Source organism: Myotis lucifugus, unplaced genomic scaffold, assembly GCF_000147115.1.
Source record: "Myotis lucifugus unplaced genomic scaffold, Myoluc2.0 scaffold_415, whole genome shotgun sequence".
Classification (NCBI taxonomy): domain Eukaryota; kingdom Metazoa; phylum Chordata; class Mammalia; order Chiroptera; family Vespertilionidae; genus Myotis; species Myotis lucifugus.
Window position 1 is genome coordinate 505,785 of NW_005871463.1, and position 14,581 is coordinate 520,365.

The 14,581-nt window shown below is 57.9% G+C and overlaps 2 protein-coding genes across 2 annotated transcripts; both read left to right on the top strand.

Annotated features, from left to right (window-relative positions):
• Nucleotides 1-3,341: 3,341 nt before the first annotated feature.
• On the top strand, nt 3,342-7,079 carry CABP2 (calcium binding protein 2). Its single transcript, XM_023743855.1, has 7 exons — nt 3,342-3,428; nt 3,887-4,045; nt 4,477-4,507; nt 5,444-5,578; nt 5,977-6,086; nt 6,174-6,321; nt 6,894-7,079. Exons 1-7 carry the CDS (start codon nt 3,372-3,374, stop codon nt 6,917-6,919), a joined length of 666 nt encoding a protein of 221 aa, XP_023599623.1. The 5' UTR covers nt 3,342-3,371; the 3' UTR covers nt 6,920-7,079.
• A 5,066-nt stretch (nt 7,080-12,145) lies between these two features.
• On the top strand, nt 12,146-14,311 carry CDK2AP2 (cyclin dependent kinase 2 associated protein 2). Its single transcript, XM_006102491.3, has 4 exons — nt 12,146-12,860; nt 13,165-13,265; nt 13,354-13,486; nt 13,826-14,311. The coding sequence occupies exons 1-4, from the start codon at nt 12,779-12,781 to the stop codon at nt 13,891-13,893; spliced, it is 384 nt and encodes a 127-aa protein (XP_006102553.1). The 5' UTR covers nt 12,146-12,778; the 3' UTR covers nt 13,894-14,311.
• The last annotated feature ends 270 nt before the right edge of the window (nt 14,312-14,581 follow it).

Here is a 14,581-nt window from a genome sequence, read left to right on the forward strand (position 1 = left end):
TCATCACCGGCAGTTCATTTGTCTTTATGTCCATCTATACATCCATCTATCCAATAATCCATCCATCCAACAACCAAACATTTGACCAGCAAGCCATCAAAACATCCACCCATCCATTTATCCACCCATTCATCCAACTACCCACCCAATAAAACCACCTATCCATTCACCTTTCTACCTATTCACCTATCCATCCATCCTTCCATCTACCAACCATTCAAACACCAATCTATCAAATCATCCGCCCATCCACCCAATCACCCACGTATCCACCCAACCATCCCGCCATCCACCTGTACGTCAACCACTGATCCGCCGGGACACCCTGGACACTGCAGCTGGGACCTCAGCTTGGCCAAGTCAGGCTGGGCAAGTCAAGGGCACCCATGTGAGCGCCTTAAGGTGCTGTTCACTGGACACGAGCCAGGAAGGACTTCCAAGCCAGGCTTTCTTCACCTAGAAAGGCTTTGCTCCTCGATGGAGAATGCTCCTACCCACTACACCCTGTCGAGCATAGCCCCCCTGCTTTGGCTTCTATTTGGAACGCCCCTTTCTCACCACTTCTCACCTCGTAGGTGGTTACTCGGACATGAAGTGGGGGAAGGTGTGACCCAGGGCGCACACCTATGACCTTGAAGAGGGAGCCGAGGGCTTGCAGTGCTGCCTGGCCTCTGGGAAGAGGTGGCGCAGGTGCAGAGGTGCTGAAGGCTGCTGAAGGCTGAGCCTCCAAATGATCGACGTGAAGGGACACATGAGCCCTTCCCGCCCTGGACTACCTGGCCTGCGCCCACTAGCCTCTCAACCCTGGCCCTTTCTCAGACCCTCGGACCCACTCAGGGCTGTGTGGCAACTGTCCTCTGCCTTTGGGGCCCCTGCCCCCTCACTCGGCCACTCCCACATCGCGTCACTTCCACTGGCCCCGTCTCAGCCAGGTCCCCTCTCCCTTCCTCAGCATCCTGCTGGGTCCTTCCCTGCACAGACCCCTCCACAGTTTGCTGAACGCGCATCTCCCACCCCATGGAAGGTTCCGGGAGGCGGGGACTGGGTCCCAGCTCCAGGGAGGCATGCGCAGGTGCTCCACGAACATTTGCTAAAGATTCAGCCCCTCAGATGGTTCCCAACCCCGTGCCCCCCATGCCCTCTCCCGGGGCTACTGCCCCTCCTCCCTGAGGGCCTCCACCGACTCATCCTGCGGATTCCAGCACCCGGAGCTCGCCAAGCTCACAGCCGACCCCAAGCCCAGGCTAAACGTGTGAGCAACGCCAAGAATGGCGCCCCATGCCCTCCTCTCCTCTGCGAAGCCCCCCAAGCACTTGGAGACGTGGTCTGTGGGCCCCTTTCTGCGTGAGATGTGCCTGCGAGCAGGGCCCTGGGCCGCTGGGTGTGCCGTGCGGCCCCAGCAGCCAGCCCGGGTCTGGGTCTCAGCCGGCCTCGGTGCTTGCGGAGGATGCATGAATGGACATGAATGGACGGGCACGCGTGGCCGTGAGCGGCCAGGCCAGCAGCTCAGGTGGCAGGCCTCTGGCAGGATCTGGTTCCCTCGGACAAAAGCCGGGGGGGGGCAGGTGAATAAATCATGAGGGGCCCAGAGCAGGGCCGACAGGACAGCTGACCTCATTCCGGGAGGTGAGGAGCAGGCGCTGGTGGTAAGTGGTCTGGGGACACACAGGCACGAGAGGAAGGGGGGCTGCTGGTCACCCCCGTCCTGTTCCTGTTCGCTGAGAAGCAGGAGGGTGGAGGTCAGCAGAGGCTCAGCGGGGGTGCCATGAGGAGGGGAGTGGGGTGTGGAGTGAGGCTGGGGGGCCTGTCTTTCCACAATCCAGGAGCCTTGCTGGCAGGGCGGGGGAAGTAGGAGAACCAGGATGGACAGACAGAAAGACCACTGTGAGGGGGGCCCCACGCAACAGAGGGAGGGAGGACGGAGAGATGGTCCGAGAGCCACAGACCTGCTGGGCACATGCCGGCAGGGCAGGGCTGGAGAGAGGGACTGCGGGAGAGACAGACAGAGACCACCACGGAGCAGAGGGCAGACAGGGGCGTGGGCGCAGGAGGTCCGGAAGCCGCAGCCCAGGGCCAGGTGCCGGGTCTGCACGAGCCTGCGGGGCCCAGGTGCGGTGGGGCCAGCAGGAGGCTGGAGGGGGGAGGGAAGGCTAGGATTGGAGCGAGGCGCTGTTTGAGAGGCCTGGGGAGCTAGGAGAGATGGGATATGGGACTTGGGGCAGCCCAGGCACAGAGATGCCTGCTGGTTGGCCCCCAGCGCATGGAGGGAGGGGCAGGGAGGAGAGAAGCAGGGGCCCCGCTGCCACGAAGCCCCCTCCCGCAGGACCGGGGAGACCGGAGTGGGGCGGTGCCCCTCGGCCAGCAAGAGGGGCCAAGCCCTCGTCTCCATGGCCCTTCCTCAGGGCCCAGAGGGTGACAGCCTCCCCCCGGGGGACCCCAAGCCCTCTGAGGACACTGCGGGGCCCAGCCAGGCCCCTGCCAGCCCCGCAGTCACCAGGCGGCGGCTCCTGCTGCGGGAGCTGGAGGCCCAGGTGCAGGCGGCCTATGGGCAGGTAAAGTGGAAAGGGCTGTGGGCTTATCCCCAATGAGGGGACCATGAGCAAACAGAGGGGACCCCCTCCCCAACTGGGGCCCTGCAGGACAGACCCAGGCCGCGCCCAGCCGGGAGGAAGCCCTGAAATGCGTGCTGACCCGGGAGCCCCTCCCGCCCTGTCCTCCCTTGAGCCCTTCCGCAGGCCCTGGCCCCAGAGCCGGCTGGTCAGCTCCTCATCCAGCGGCGAGGGCCAGGGGGCCGGCCAGCAGTGCCGAGGGCGGGAGGGCAGGCAGGTGCTCCGAGGTGAGAGCCGGGGCCTGGCAGGAAGAGGCAGGGGCTTCCCAGGCCTCCTTTCAGGACAGGCAGTGAGCGGAGGGTCTGCAGAGGTCACACCGCCCGGTACCCACCCTTCCGACAGGAGGGATGCCCGGGGCCGCCCTGCACCACCGCCTGGCGTCTGCCTCCCAGGTGCAGGCCCTGCTTCTGAAGAAACCCAGTCTGTCCTGATGGGGAGAGATTAGGGGGCGGGGGGAGGAGAGGGACGCCGGACGGGTGTCTGCAGGACCCTCAGGAGTGAGCGAGGGGAGGCTGCGCAGCCCAGGGGCCTTGGGGCGCTCGCGGCCCCCCCACCAGCAAAGACACTCAGAGATAATCCCGGATTAGGACCCGAGCCCCTGTGCCCAGGGCTCCCCGCCTGCCCACCCGCCCCCGATCTTCTCCACAAAACCCTTGGAAAATCCCCTGCCGGCCTCTCAGACTCACTGGGAGCAGCTGGGGCTGGCGGGAGCCCACGGCCTCCGAGAGGCCCAGCCCGGCGGCCCTGGACGCCAGGCCTGGCATGGTTCCTGGGCCCATGGGAAACTGTGCCAAGCGGCCCCGACACTGGGGACCTCAGGTAGGGGGCGAAGGGGGAGCAGCCACGGCCAGGAGCCTGGGCTGGACCCTGGGAGGGTCAGGTGGGTGGGCAGGGCCCTGTGTGAGGCGGGGCAGGGCTTAGAGGGGGGCGGGGGGGAGGATGGGGGGCTGGTTCCCACTGGGTCCCCCCCCCCCCGCCAAGCTCAGCAGGCCCCCAGCTGCCCATCCTGCTGGCCGACCCTGCTCTCTGCTGGGGGACCCAGAGCTTGAGCTCAAGGTCTTGCTCCGCCTCTGGCTCTCTGAGTGGCCTTGGCCAAGTCCTTTGCCCTTCCTGAGCCTTAAGTTTGCCCAACTGCACAGTAAGGGGGGGCCCCTCCAGCCTAGAGTGGCAATAGGCGAGGGCCCCTCTCTCCTGTACCAGGTGCCAACGTCAGGAGAGGCTGGTGGGTCAGGGTGCAGAGGAGCCACTGCCCCAGCTCATGGCCGGCTCTGCTGCAGGGCAGTTGGCTGTGGCCCGGCTCCCGCCCAGGGGGTTCCCCCCACAGCCCCAAGGAGCTGGGGGGCCCCAGACGGGGCGTCCAGGGCTACTCGGTGCTCAGCAGCCTGGTGGGGCCTGCCTGCATCTTCCTGCGGCCCAGCATCGCCGCCACCCAGCTTGTATGTACAGCGCCCCCCCCATCCCCCACGCCCGCCTGCCGCTGTGCTGCCCTTGTTCCCTCGCTGTGCCTCTCCCTGAGTCGGGGGAGAGGATTGAGGGGGGAGGTCGGAGCAAAGGCACACAGATGGGAGCGGGCAGAGAGAGACCCAGAGAAACATCAGAGACAGCCACCCAGGGGATGGGCATGGAGGTGGCAGGGTCTCTAGGAGACAAAGGGTGACATCGAGGCCACCAAACCAGACCCACCTCCGGCCAATGGGCTCCGGGCCCTAGAAGAGGGTGGGGGGGGGGAGGCCCTGGGAGAGCCCTGGGAGAGGCCTGGCGGGGTCAGACACAGGCCCTGTGTAGGGGTGTTGGAGGCTGACTGGAGAGCCCCAAAGAACAAGAAACAAGGGGTCCAGGGACTTCCTAACCCCTCTGTGCCCCTCAGGACCGGGAGCTGCGGCCGGAGGAGATCGAAGGTAAAGGGTTTGGAAAGAACTAGAGTGTCTGGAGGGGTGGACGTGGGGGTGCACACGGAGCGGGGTGCGCTCAGCAGTCTCCAGGAGGAACTAGGAGCCAAAAGGAGGCTGCAGGGGCCCTGGGCGAGGAGACGGGACAGACCGAGCAGGGATGGGCCGACAGAACCCCCAGCTGCCAGCTGCCTGGTCTCACTGGCCAGGTGGGTCTTGGGTCCCTTTTGTGTTTGTTCAGCAAGCAGTTCCTAGGCACCGGCTGGTCCTGTGCTGAGCTCTGGGAACATGGCCAACCAGACAGACCGGCCTGTGTCCTCTGGAGACGGACGTCAATACGTCAGCAAGTGCAGACGGCTCAGTGCTCTCAACTACGAGTGCAATGGGCTGCAGGCTCTGACTTTAGAGGGAAGACTTCCTTTAGTACATGACAGGAGGACCAAGAGGAGGGGAGAGTGTTCCAGAATGTGAGCTACTCCCTCCCTCCCTCCCTCCCTCCCTCCCTTCCTTTCTCCCTTCCTTCCTTCCTCCCTCCCTTCCTCCCTTCCTTCCTTCCTTCCTTCCTTCCTTCCTTCCTTCCTTCCTCCCTCCCTTCCTCCCTTCCTTCCCTTCCTCCCTTCCTTCCTTCCTTCCTTCCTTCCTTCCTTCCTTCCTTCCTTCCTTCCTTCTTTTCTCCCTCCCCTCCTTCCTTCCTTCCTTTCTTCTTTTTCCTTCTTCATTGTCATATTCCCACTACCTAGAGCAGAGGTTGGCACATAGCAGATGCTCCTTAAGTATTTGCTGAAAGAATGAATTATAGGAATAGCATGTGCAAAGGCCCTGAGGCAGCAAAGAGACTGATGTTTAGACGGAGGGAATGATTAGACCAAGGAGAGAAGGGTGAGTTGATCCGCGCTGGGACCCAGGGGGACATTGGAGAAGGACTGACCCTGCCCTACTTGGCAGAGCTGCAGGCCGCCTTCCAGGAGTTTGACCGAGACCGGGACGGCTACATCGGCTATGGGGACCTGGGCGCCTGCATGCGGACGATGGGCTACATGCCCACTGAGATGGAGCTCATCGAGATTTCACAGCAGATCAGTAAGTGCCTCAGACCCCCCCATCCCCACTTCTCCAGAGGCCAGGCCAGGGCAGCTGGGCAGCCCAGGCACAGAGATGCCTGCTGGTTGGCCCCAGAGCCCAGACCTCGGCCATTCTCAAGGCAAGGACTCTGCCTCCATCCCTATGAGGTGGGCAGGGCAGGACCTCTATTCCCATTTGTTAGATGAGGACATTGAGTCTCTGAAAGGTTAAGTGATTTGCCGAAGGTCACACAGCCAGGTCATTGGAGCCAGGGCTTGAACCCAACCAAACTCTTCAGGAAATTAAGGAAAGTCATCAAAACCACAGATGGCCCCGCCTGTGGGGCCCGGAGGGAGAAGGGCAGTTACAGAGGAGGGCCAGGGCCGGCCAGTATCTCTGATGAGCACGGCCCCCAGGTGGCGGGAAGGTGGACTTTGAAGACTTTGTGGAGCTGATGGGCCCCAAGCTGCTGGCCGAGACGGCAGACATGATTGGCGTGCGGGAGCTGCGGGATGCCTTCCGAGAGGTGAGGCCCCAGGGCTGAGGGCGCGTGGGGCCTGCTGTGTGCGGTGAGAGAGGGGCTGGGTGACTGAACGATTCCTCGCCGCCGCAGTTTGACACCAATAGGGATGGCTGCATCAGCTTGGGCGAGCTCCGGGCGGCCCTCAAGGTCCTGCTGGGGGAGCGCCTCACCCAGCGGGAGGTGGACGAGATCCTTCAGGACATTGACCTCAACGGGGACGGCCTGATCGACTTTGAAGGTACCGCCGGCCACCACACCCCCTGGGAGGTTTCTAACAGAGAAAGAACAATAGAGGCAGAGCGTTTGCTGTGGGCCAGGCCTGAGCGAAGCGCCCCAATCCTCTCCCAGGAAATCATCAGGAGGACCCAGCAGGGAGGAGCTTTATCTTCCCGTGAACCGGAGAAGCCAGAAGCCAGTCAGTCAGTTCCTAGGAAAGTGTCAGTGCTCAGCGACAGGAAGTAGATGAAGCAGCGATCCGAATCCAGGCAGCCCAATCCGGACCCAGCTCCTCCTCGACACGGAGGGAGCACAGGGGTCAGGTCATCACAGAAGCCGCGGAAAATCAGGATGCAGCCCCAGAGTTGCTCCTGAGCTTCCTAGCAGCCAAAGCAGAGAGAAAATAGTTGAGTTACACGATGTTTTCTGTCCACCAGACAAAGCCCCTCTTCTTGGCCTAGAGACAGACCTGTTACCGATCAGATGCAGGAGACTCACTTGACCACACTCCCTCACACCTCAAGGCCCGTATGTGGGCCCCCCCTCTACTGGGGTCCACAGAGCAGACCCGAAACCTCCTCTTTGTCCTGGCAGAGTTTGTGCGAATGATGTCTCGCTGAGCCTGCGCAGAAGCTGGAGGCAGCGGAGAGGACTTGAGACCACAGCCACTGCCCACGAGTGTGTTCCTGGAAGCCCACTGCCTCCAGCTGGGACCCTCTGCCTCTTCCCCCCACCCCCCATCTGTGTGCAATGCCCTTGCCTGCCCTCACCCACCCCCACTCCCCCACCCCCCCACCAAGACCATCTCTGTTTCTCTGACAATAAAGTACCGTCAGACCTGGGGAGATGGCTTTCGCCTCTCATTTCCTCACCCTGGAGGACCCAGTATTTGGCCCCCGGAGGTTAAGTCCTGGGTCACAAGCCCCCTGGACTGTGAGCTCTGGGTGAGCAGGGGCCCTCAATGGATCCTGGGCCCCCAGCAAGTGTCCGGAAAGGTCCCTGAACGAGTAAACCAGCCTGCTTCTCCCAGAGCTGGGTGCGTGGGGGCCCTCATCCTGTGAAGGGCCCCTGCCAGACCCAGGATTGCTCTAGAGCAGTGATGGCGAACCTATGACACGCGTGTCAGAGGTGACATGCGAACTCATTTTTTTGGTTGATTTTTCTTTGTTAAATGGCATTTAATACATAAAATAAATATCAAAAATATAAGTCTTTGTTTTACTATGGTTGCAAATATCAAAAAATTTCTATATGTGACACGGCACCAGAGTTAAGTTAGGGTTTTTCAAAATGCTGGCACGCCGAGCTCACAGGGTTAGCCATCACTGGTCTAGAGGGTGGAGCAAATGTGTGAGGGCTTTTCCCAAGATCGATCTCATTCTCTCTGGGAGGGGTGCTGCTCAGAGCCCTTTGAGAGGGAACTTGAGTTCTTCCCAGCTTTACTTCTCGGCTAGGAAGAGACGACGCTGTTGGGCTCTGGCTGTGGGTCCCTTCAGAAGACAGCTCTTTCCGAGCCCCCAGCCACTGGCCCAGCGTGGAGGGCGCCAGAACACACACATTTCTGCCCTACTCGAGGTTCCTCTCCGGGGCGGTCTCCGCTGCGAACTCCCCTTACATTCGCTGAGGCATGGCCAGGCTGGCCTCACAGCTGAGGCCTCCTGCCACCTTGCTTTCTTGCCTTTCTCTGCCTTGCATTCCTAACTTCATCTCACTGTGCTTCCTGGGGGACCCGAATGACACATCTGCTCACCCCAACCCTCCTCTCGTCTTCATGCCCCGTTTTCCAGATTGAGGAAACCCAGAGGCCCAGTCTAAGTGACTTGCTAGAGGTCACACAGCGCCACTGACATCTCTCCCCCTGGGCCATGTAGGGCACGCTGCCAGATTATTCTCCCTAAAATATTCAGGAACTAGCCAGGATCCCCCATGGTTCTCAGATGAACCCACCCCTGTGCCTGGCACCAGAAGCCTCCAGGAGGACAAGGGACTAGCATCGTCCCATACAGTCAGGATGAAGGGGAGGTGGGGCACTCAGGCCTGGAGACTCTAACATCTCAGTGCCAACAAGAGAGGATGCCTGAGGGTCAGGGTGGACCCAGGACAGGCCTCCAGCTATAGCAAAGGCCTGGTCTGCAGAGCTCGGCTGACCGTCAGCCCCGTACCTGGTCTTCATCGTCACTGCGGCCAGCGCAATGGCCCTGGGGCCGAGCAGGTGGGCAGCCACCGTGCCCTGCCCAGCCCAGAGCCTGCACACCGAGGTGCCAGGCCTGGCTGCAGCAGCTCAACATCACTCTCCTGGAAGATCCCAATTAATCCGTAATCCCCAATTAGGCGATCTCTCCTGCCAGCCAGTCTGGCAGGCCTGTGGGGGAGGACTTGCCGCAGGCCATTGGCTTCACTGGGAGCCATGGCCCGTCCTCCTTCTGACACCCTCCACCAGTTGGCACACACGGCATTGCTTCCTGAGATGTCTGTCCTCTTCGCAGGGGTTGGAGGGTACATGCCAGGGGAAGGCTGGAACCCCCTCAGGGTTAGCCTCCCACCACCCGGTGGCCCCCCAGCCAGGGAGGCTCTGTGGTTGGTGGTTTGAGGGAGTTGCTGGGATGGATTTAATTATCTGCAGTGTATATACTGGCACCGGAAGTGTCCACAGCCCCACCAGTTCTCACATGGGCCCTCTTACCCCACAAGGCTGCAAGCCCAGAAGGTCTCAACTACTTAAGTCTACTTTAAATAGTGTGAGTATAACATGCATTCCGGGAGGCGTATAAATCTGAGGATAGTACAATGAATGTTTACCTGTGTATGCACCCAGGTAACCATCATTCTATCAGAACTTATTTTAGAACAGTTCTCGGTTTACAGAATTATTTCGAGGACAGTCCAGTGAGTTCCCATATACCCCAAACCCAGCTTCTTCTATGTGTTAGGCCCGGTTCTCCAGAGAAACAGAACCAATAGGAGGTGTGTATGTGTATGTGTATGTGTATGTGTATGTGTATGTGTATGTGTATGTGGAAGATACTTATTATAAGTAATTGGCTCAGGTTATTATGAGGGCTGAGCAGTCCCCAAGCCTGCAGTCAGCACGCTGGAGGCCCAGGACAGCCTGTGGTGCGGTTCCAGCCCACGCCCGGAGGCCTGAGACCCAGGAAGGGTGATGGCATGGGCTCCAGACTGAGGTCCGGAGAACACCGGCGTCCCAGCTCCACAGGCAGGCCGGTGAAGTTCCCTCTCGCTCCGCCTTTCTGTTCTATGTAGGTCCTCAGCTGATTGGATGAGGCTCACCACACTGGGAAGGGCAACCTGCTTGGCTTAGTCCACTGATTCAACAGGTGTTCATCTCACCCAGATACACCCTCACAGACCCCCCAGAATCACGGTTGACCACAGGCCTGGGAACCCCAGGATCCTGTCAAGTTGACACATAAAAGTAACCACTACACCATTAGTCACATTGTACATTAGAAGGGCACATTTGTCACAGCTGATGAACGTATACTGATACATTACTATTGGCTGAGCCCACATTTTATGCATATTTCAACCGTTTTTTTCCGGATGGCCCTTTTTCGGTTCCACAGCATCCAGGACCACGTTACATTAGACACCATGTCTCCTTAGGCCCCTCTTGGTTGATGCTTCCTCAGACTTTGTTTTTTACATTTTATGATCTTGACAGTGTTGAGGAGGACTGGTCAGGTACTTTATGTATTTTACATAATGTCTCTGAACTGAAATTTGTCTGTTTCCTTCATGGTTCGTCGTAGTTATGGGTTTGGGGGAGGAAGAGCACAGAGACAAGGTGCCGCTCTCATCTTTCATACCAACGGTGCGTACTACCAACATGACATCACTATTGATGTTGACCTTGATCAGCTGGCTAGAGGCAGTGTTTATCAGATTTCTATACTATAGAATTACTCTTTTTTTCTCTCTTTGCATACTATATTCTTTGGAAGGAAATCACCATGCATAGCCCACGTTTAAGAGCAGAGTATCGACATAAATTATTTGGAATTGGGATTCTTCTGTATGCAAGATTGGTCTCTTCTCCCCCACTTATTCATTTATTTGCTTATTCAGTCAATCATGTGTTTGCACTCATATGGACTCATAGGTATTTATTCTGTACTTTAAGTTATAATCCAATACTATTTCATTTATTCTGTTGTTCAGACAGTCCCAGTTTGGGCCATTGGAAGCTCTTTCAGTGTGCTCCTGTCTCCCTTTCACATACCCCAATCAGTGTAGGTTTGTTTTTTTCTCTCTACTGATTTATTGTTTTTTCTTTGATATTTTTAATTGAATTTATTGAGATGACATTGGTCAATAAAATTATGTAGGCTTCAGGTGACAATTCTGTAACACACCATCTGCATTGTGTGTTCACCACCCCAAGTTAACTCTCCTTTGGGGTTTTGTTTTGTTTTTCAGCATTTTATTACTTTCTTCACTACAAAATGCCCTGGGATCAGGTTGTATATTTCCTGCCCTAGTCCTTGAATCAGCCATTTCTGCAAGGAACTCTGGTTCATTTTATTGGAGAATGGTGTTAGAAACAAAGAGCTGGATACTAGATTGCTTCTAGGCCCTCTCAGCTGATACAGTGTGAGGAGATATGTGTATACAGTAACCTGTGTATATATATACATTTATAAATGTTGCTACATGTCACCAACTGTATCTATATTAAGCTAAACACGATGCTCCCTGTCCCAGCCTCCACACTCTCTTACTGCACTGTGTGCCTTTGCCTGTGTCTTCCTTGAGAATAGGAGCTCCTTGAGGACAGAGGCTGTGGCTATTCATTTCCATATCAATGTCTAGCAAAGGCTTGGGAGATAGGACAGAGTCAGAAAATGTTGGATGCCCTAGCTGGTTTGGCTCAGTGGATAGAGCATCAGCCTGGGGATTGAAGGGTCCTGGGTTCGATTCCAGGTCAAGGGCACATGCCCGGGTTGTGGGCTCGATCCCCAGTAGGGGACATGCAGCAGGTAGCCAATCAATAAGTCTTTCTCATCATTGATGTTTCTATCTCTCTCCCTCTCCCTTTCTCTCTGAAATAAAAATATTTTTTAAAAAGAAAAAAACAGTATCTATTGTGGTACTTAACCATTGACAAATAGTTATTTAAAAAAAAAAGAAGAAAGAAAACGTTTGTTGGATGAGTGAATGAATGTCCTGGGGATGAGAAAAACTATAGACTTGGAGGCATGGAGGGCACACAAAGACAGTTTTCAGGGAGAAGTAGCCTGGGAGAAAGGGTTAGTGTTTGGAGAGAGTGTAAGATCTAGGGTAGGGAGGAATGAGATTTGAGGGGAAGGTTCTGGGTGGAAAAAAATGGAAGGATTTGGAGGCACTGGAGTGGGACAGAAAAGAGAAGAAAACAATGAACACTTTATAAATAATTATTTAATCCACACGACAACCCTGTGAGGTAGTGATTAGCGTCTCCACGTTTATAGACGGAGAAACTGAGGCATATGGAGGTAAGCAACTTGCCCAAGAGAAAATCGCTCGTGGGGGTGATGTGCGATTCGCACTGTCATCCTGACTCCAGTCCATCCTCTCTTTGGCTACGGGGCCTGGCATGCAGTCAGCACTGAACAAAGGTCAGCTGTTCCAACTATTGTCATTACGCGGGGGGCCTTGGAGGAGCAGACTGAAGGGTCTCTGAGTCGCCCTTGGATCCAACACTAGCCTAGACCCGAGAACAAGGCAATTCGGAGGAATAGGTGCGCCGGTGGTGTGGGTGAGGGACCCGTTTCCATAGAAACAAACGAATGCTTTCGGAGGGCGCGTGCGCAGATCGGGAACAGGTTGTTGAACCGGCGAAAGGTGACGTAAAAGCGCACGGGGTGAGACGCAGGGCTCGGAACGTCAAAGCCCTGCGTCCTCCGGCGTCCCGGGCGGAGGAAAGGCGCGCTCCTTGGCGGCGGTAACAGCAGCCCACATGGACCGAGGCTACAGCAACCCCCGCTGAACCGAGGCCGGCGGCGCGGAGCGGACGTGCGAAGCAACGCGAGTGAGGCGCGGGGGCCGTGCCCGCACCTTTGAAGACCCCTCAGGGGGAACCGCCGGCGGCTGGACTCCGGTCCCGGCTCCGAGGCCCCGCCTCTCGAGTCTTGGGACTAATCGGTTTGAGAGCGCGCGGTGCCGAGCCGCGAACTCTCCAATTGCAGAGGGCGACGGGCACCGCCCAATCCGAAGCAGACAGGTGCGAGGTCCGGAAGGCAGCGACCAATCGGCAGCGGTTGCGGCCTATTGGGGCCGGTCTCGGCCAATGAGGAGGTCCGAGTGACATCTTTGCACACCAATCGGGAGTGAGAGAGCGTTTGTGCCTGTCCGCCCTTCCGGCCAGAGCTCTATTTACTAGGGGCGTGCAGCCCGCCTGCCAATCAGAGCGCAGCTGAGTGGCCAGGCAGCCAACCCCGGAGGAGCGGCCGGCCGGCGTCCGCTGCACCCAAGAGTTGGGGATGTCCTACAAACCCATCGCCCCCGCCCCCAGCAGCACCCCGGGCTCCAGCACCCCTGGGCCCGGCACCCCAGTCCCTACAGGTGAGGATCCAGCTCCATCCTTGTTCGTCTGCCCGGGCGGTCGAGGTCTCGAAAAGAAGACGGCCCTGAGTGGAGCAGTTCTGGGCCTGTCACCTACACTCCCAGAGCCTCAGTTTGTTTGCCTGGGAAGTGGGCGTGGTCGCGTAAGGGTCTGGTGGGATGCAGGGGGAGGGGTTTGTCCCTGAAGTTGAGCATCCCGGAATGAGCATCCCTTTGGAAGGAATCGGGCCAGTCGGGGGCTTGGAACGCTAGGAAGAAAAGTCCCTGTCCCGCTCTGACCTTCTTAACTCGCACATTGTTGCAGCCGGAAGTGTCCCCTCGCCATCGGGCTCGGTGCCTGGAGCTGCTGCCCCTTTCAGACCACTGTTTAACGACTTTGGACCGCCCTCCATGGGCTATGTGCAGGTGAGTGGGGCCGAGAGCTTGCCTATGGCTGGGGGCTGGCAATCTGCCCCAGGGCCTGAGCTCACTACCCTGTTCTCTTTTGACATAGGCAATGAAGCCACCCGGCGCCCAGGGCTCCCAGAGCACCTACACGGACTTGTTGTCGGTCATAGAGGAGATGGGCAAAGAGATCCGGCCCACCTATGCTGGCAGCAAGAGCGCCATGGAGCGCCTGAAGAGAGGTGAGTGAGGCCAGGCCCCCACCCCCAGGAAGGACGGACCCCTGGAGGCCACCTGAGCCCAGCCCAGCCTAGACTAGGGGCAGGGTTACCATCCATAGGTGTATTGAACTGAATTGAAAATTAGTTGGTTTCCAGGGAGGGACCAGGGAATTTGTATTTCAACAGGATACATTTGAGGATTAGCCAAATCTCATCTAGCCTTTCTTTAGATTATGGTCCCTCTAACTGAAGGGAAAGCGGGTGGGGAGGGAGGGGTCTTCTGGAGGGGGTGGGTGGGACTGGAGGGTCACTGAGACCCTGTATGTTACTTCCCCATCCCCACTCCCACCCCCACCCCAGGCATCATCCATGCCCGGGCCCTAGTCAGAGAGTGCCTGGCGGAGACAGAGCGGAACGCCCGCACGTAACAGGAAGCACCTCCGCCTCGAGTCTGGACCTTTCCTGGCCACTGCAGGGCACCTGCTTCTCCCTGGCCTTCACCCCGAGTTGCACTTCCTGTCCTGTGTCCCTTGGTGGGTATTCTCCAGGAACCAGGGGGTGGCTCTCACTCGTTGGCAGCACTAACTTGGAACCCCCGGAATACTTAGCAGCGAGGTCACTGTGAGTCCCACTCATGAGCTGCCGTCAGTGTTGATGCAACTGGAGTTTTCTTCTTCCTGTAGCCCCCACGACTCAGCACTTACCCAGGACTTCTCACCACTTTGTCCCAGACCCCTTCTCCCCCAGCAGGCCTTCAGAAGGCCTGTCACCTCCCTGCCTTGTCTCCTGGGCCATAACCTCTCTTTTCTCAGGGGGCTTTTTGCTAAACATGCCTTTTTTTTGTATAAAATAAAAAAAAATTTGGAGTGTTCCTCTCAGCTCTTAGCCCTTTCTGAGTCTGGGAATTTCTGCTTAACCCGGGTGGCTGGGGAGAAAGTGGGGAAAGATAAGACAGAGTGGTGGCAGTTGGTGGGAGAGAGGCAACGCAGCCTGCCCCTCCTTGCCCCGGCCGTCCATTAACCTCGGAAGGGACCCGGCTCCTGGCTGCTGGCCTCCGCCTTCCAGCTTTAAGTAGGGGAAAGAGTGGCTCCGGGAGCTGAGAGGCTGGCTTTGCTT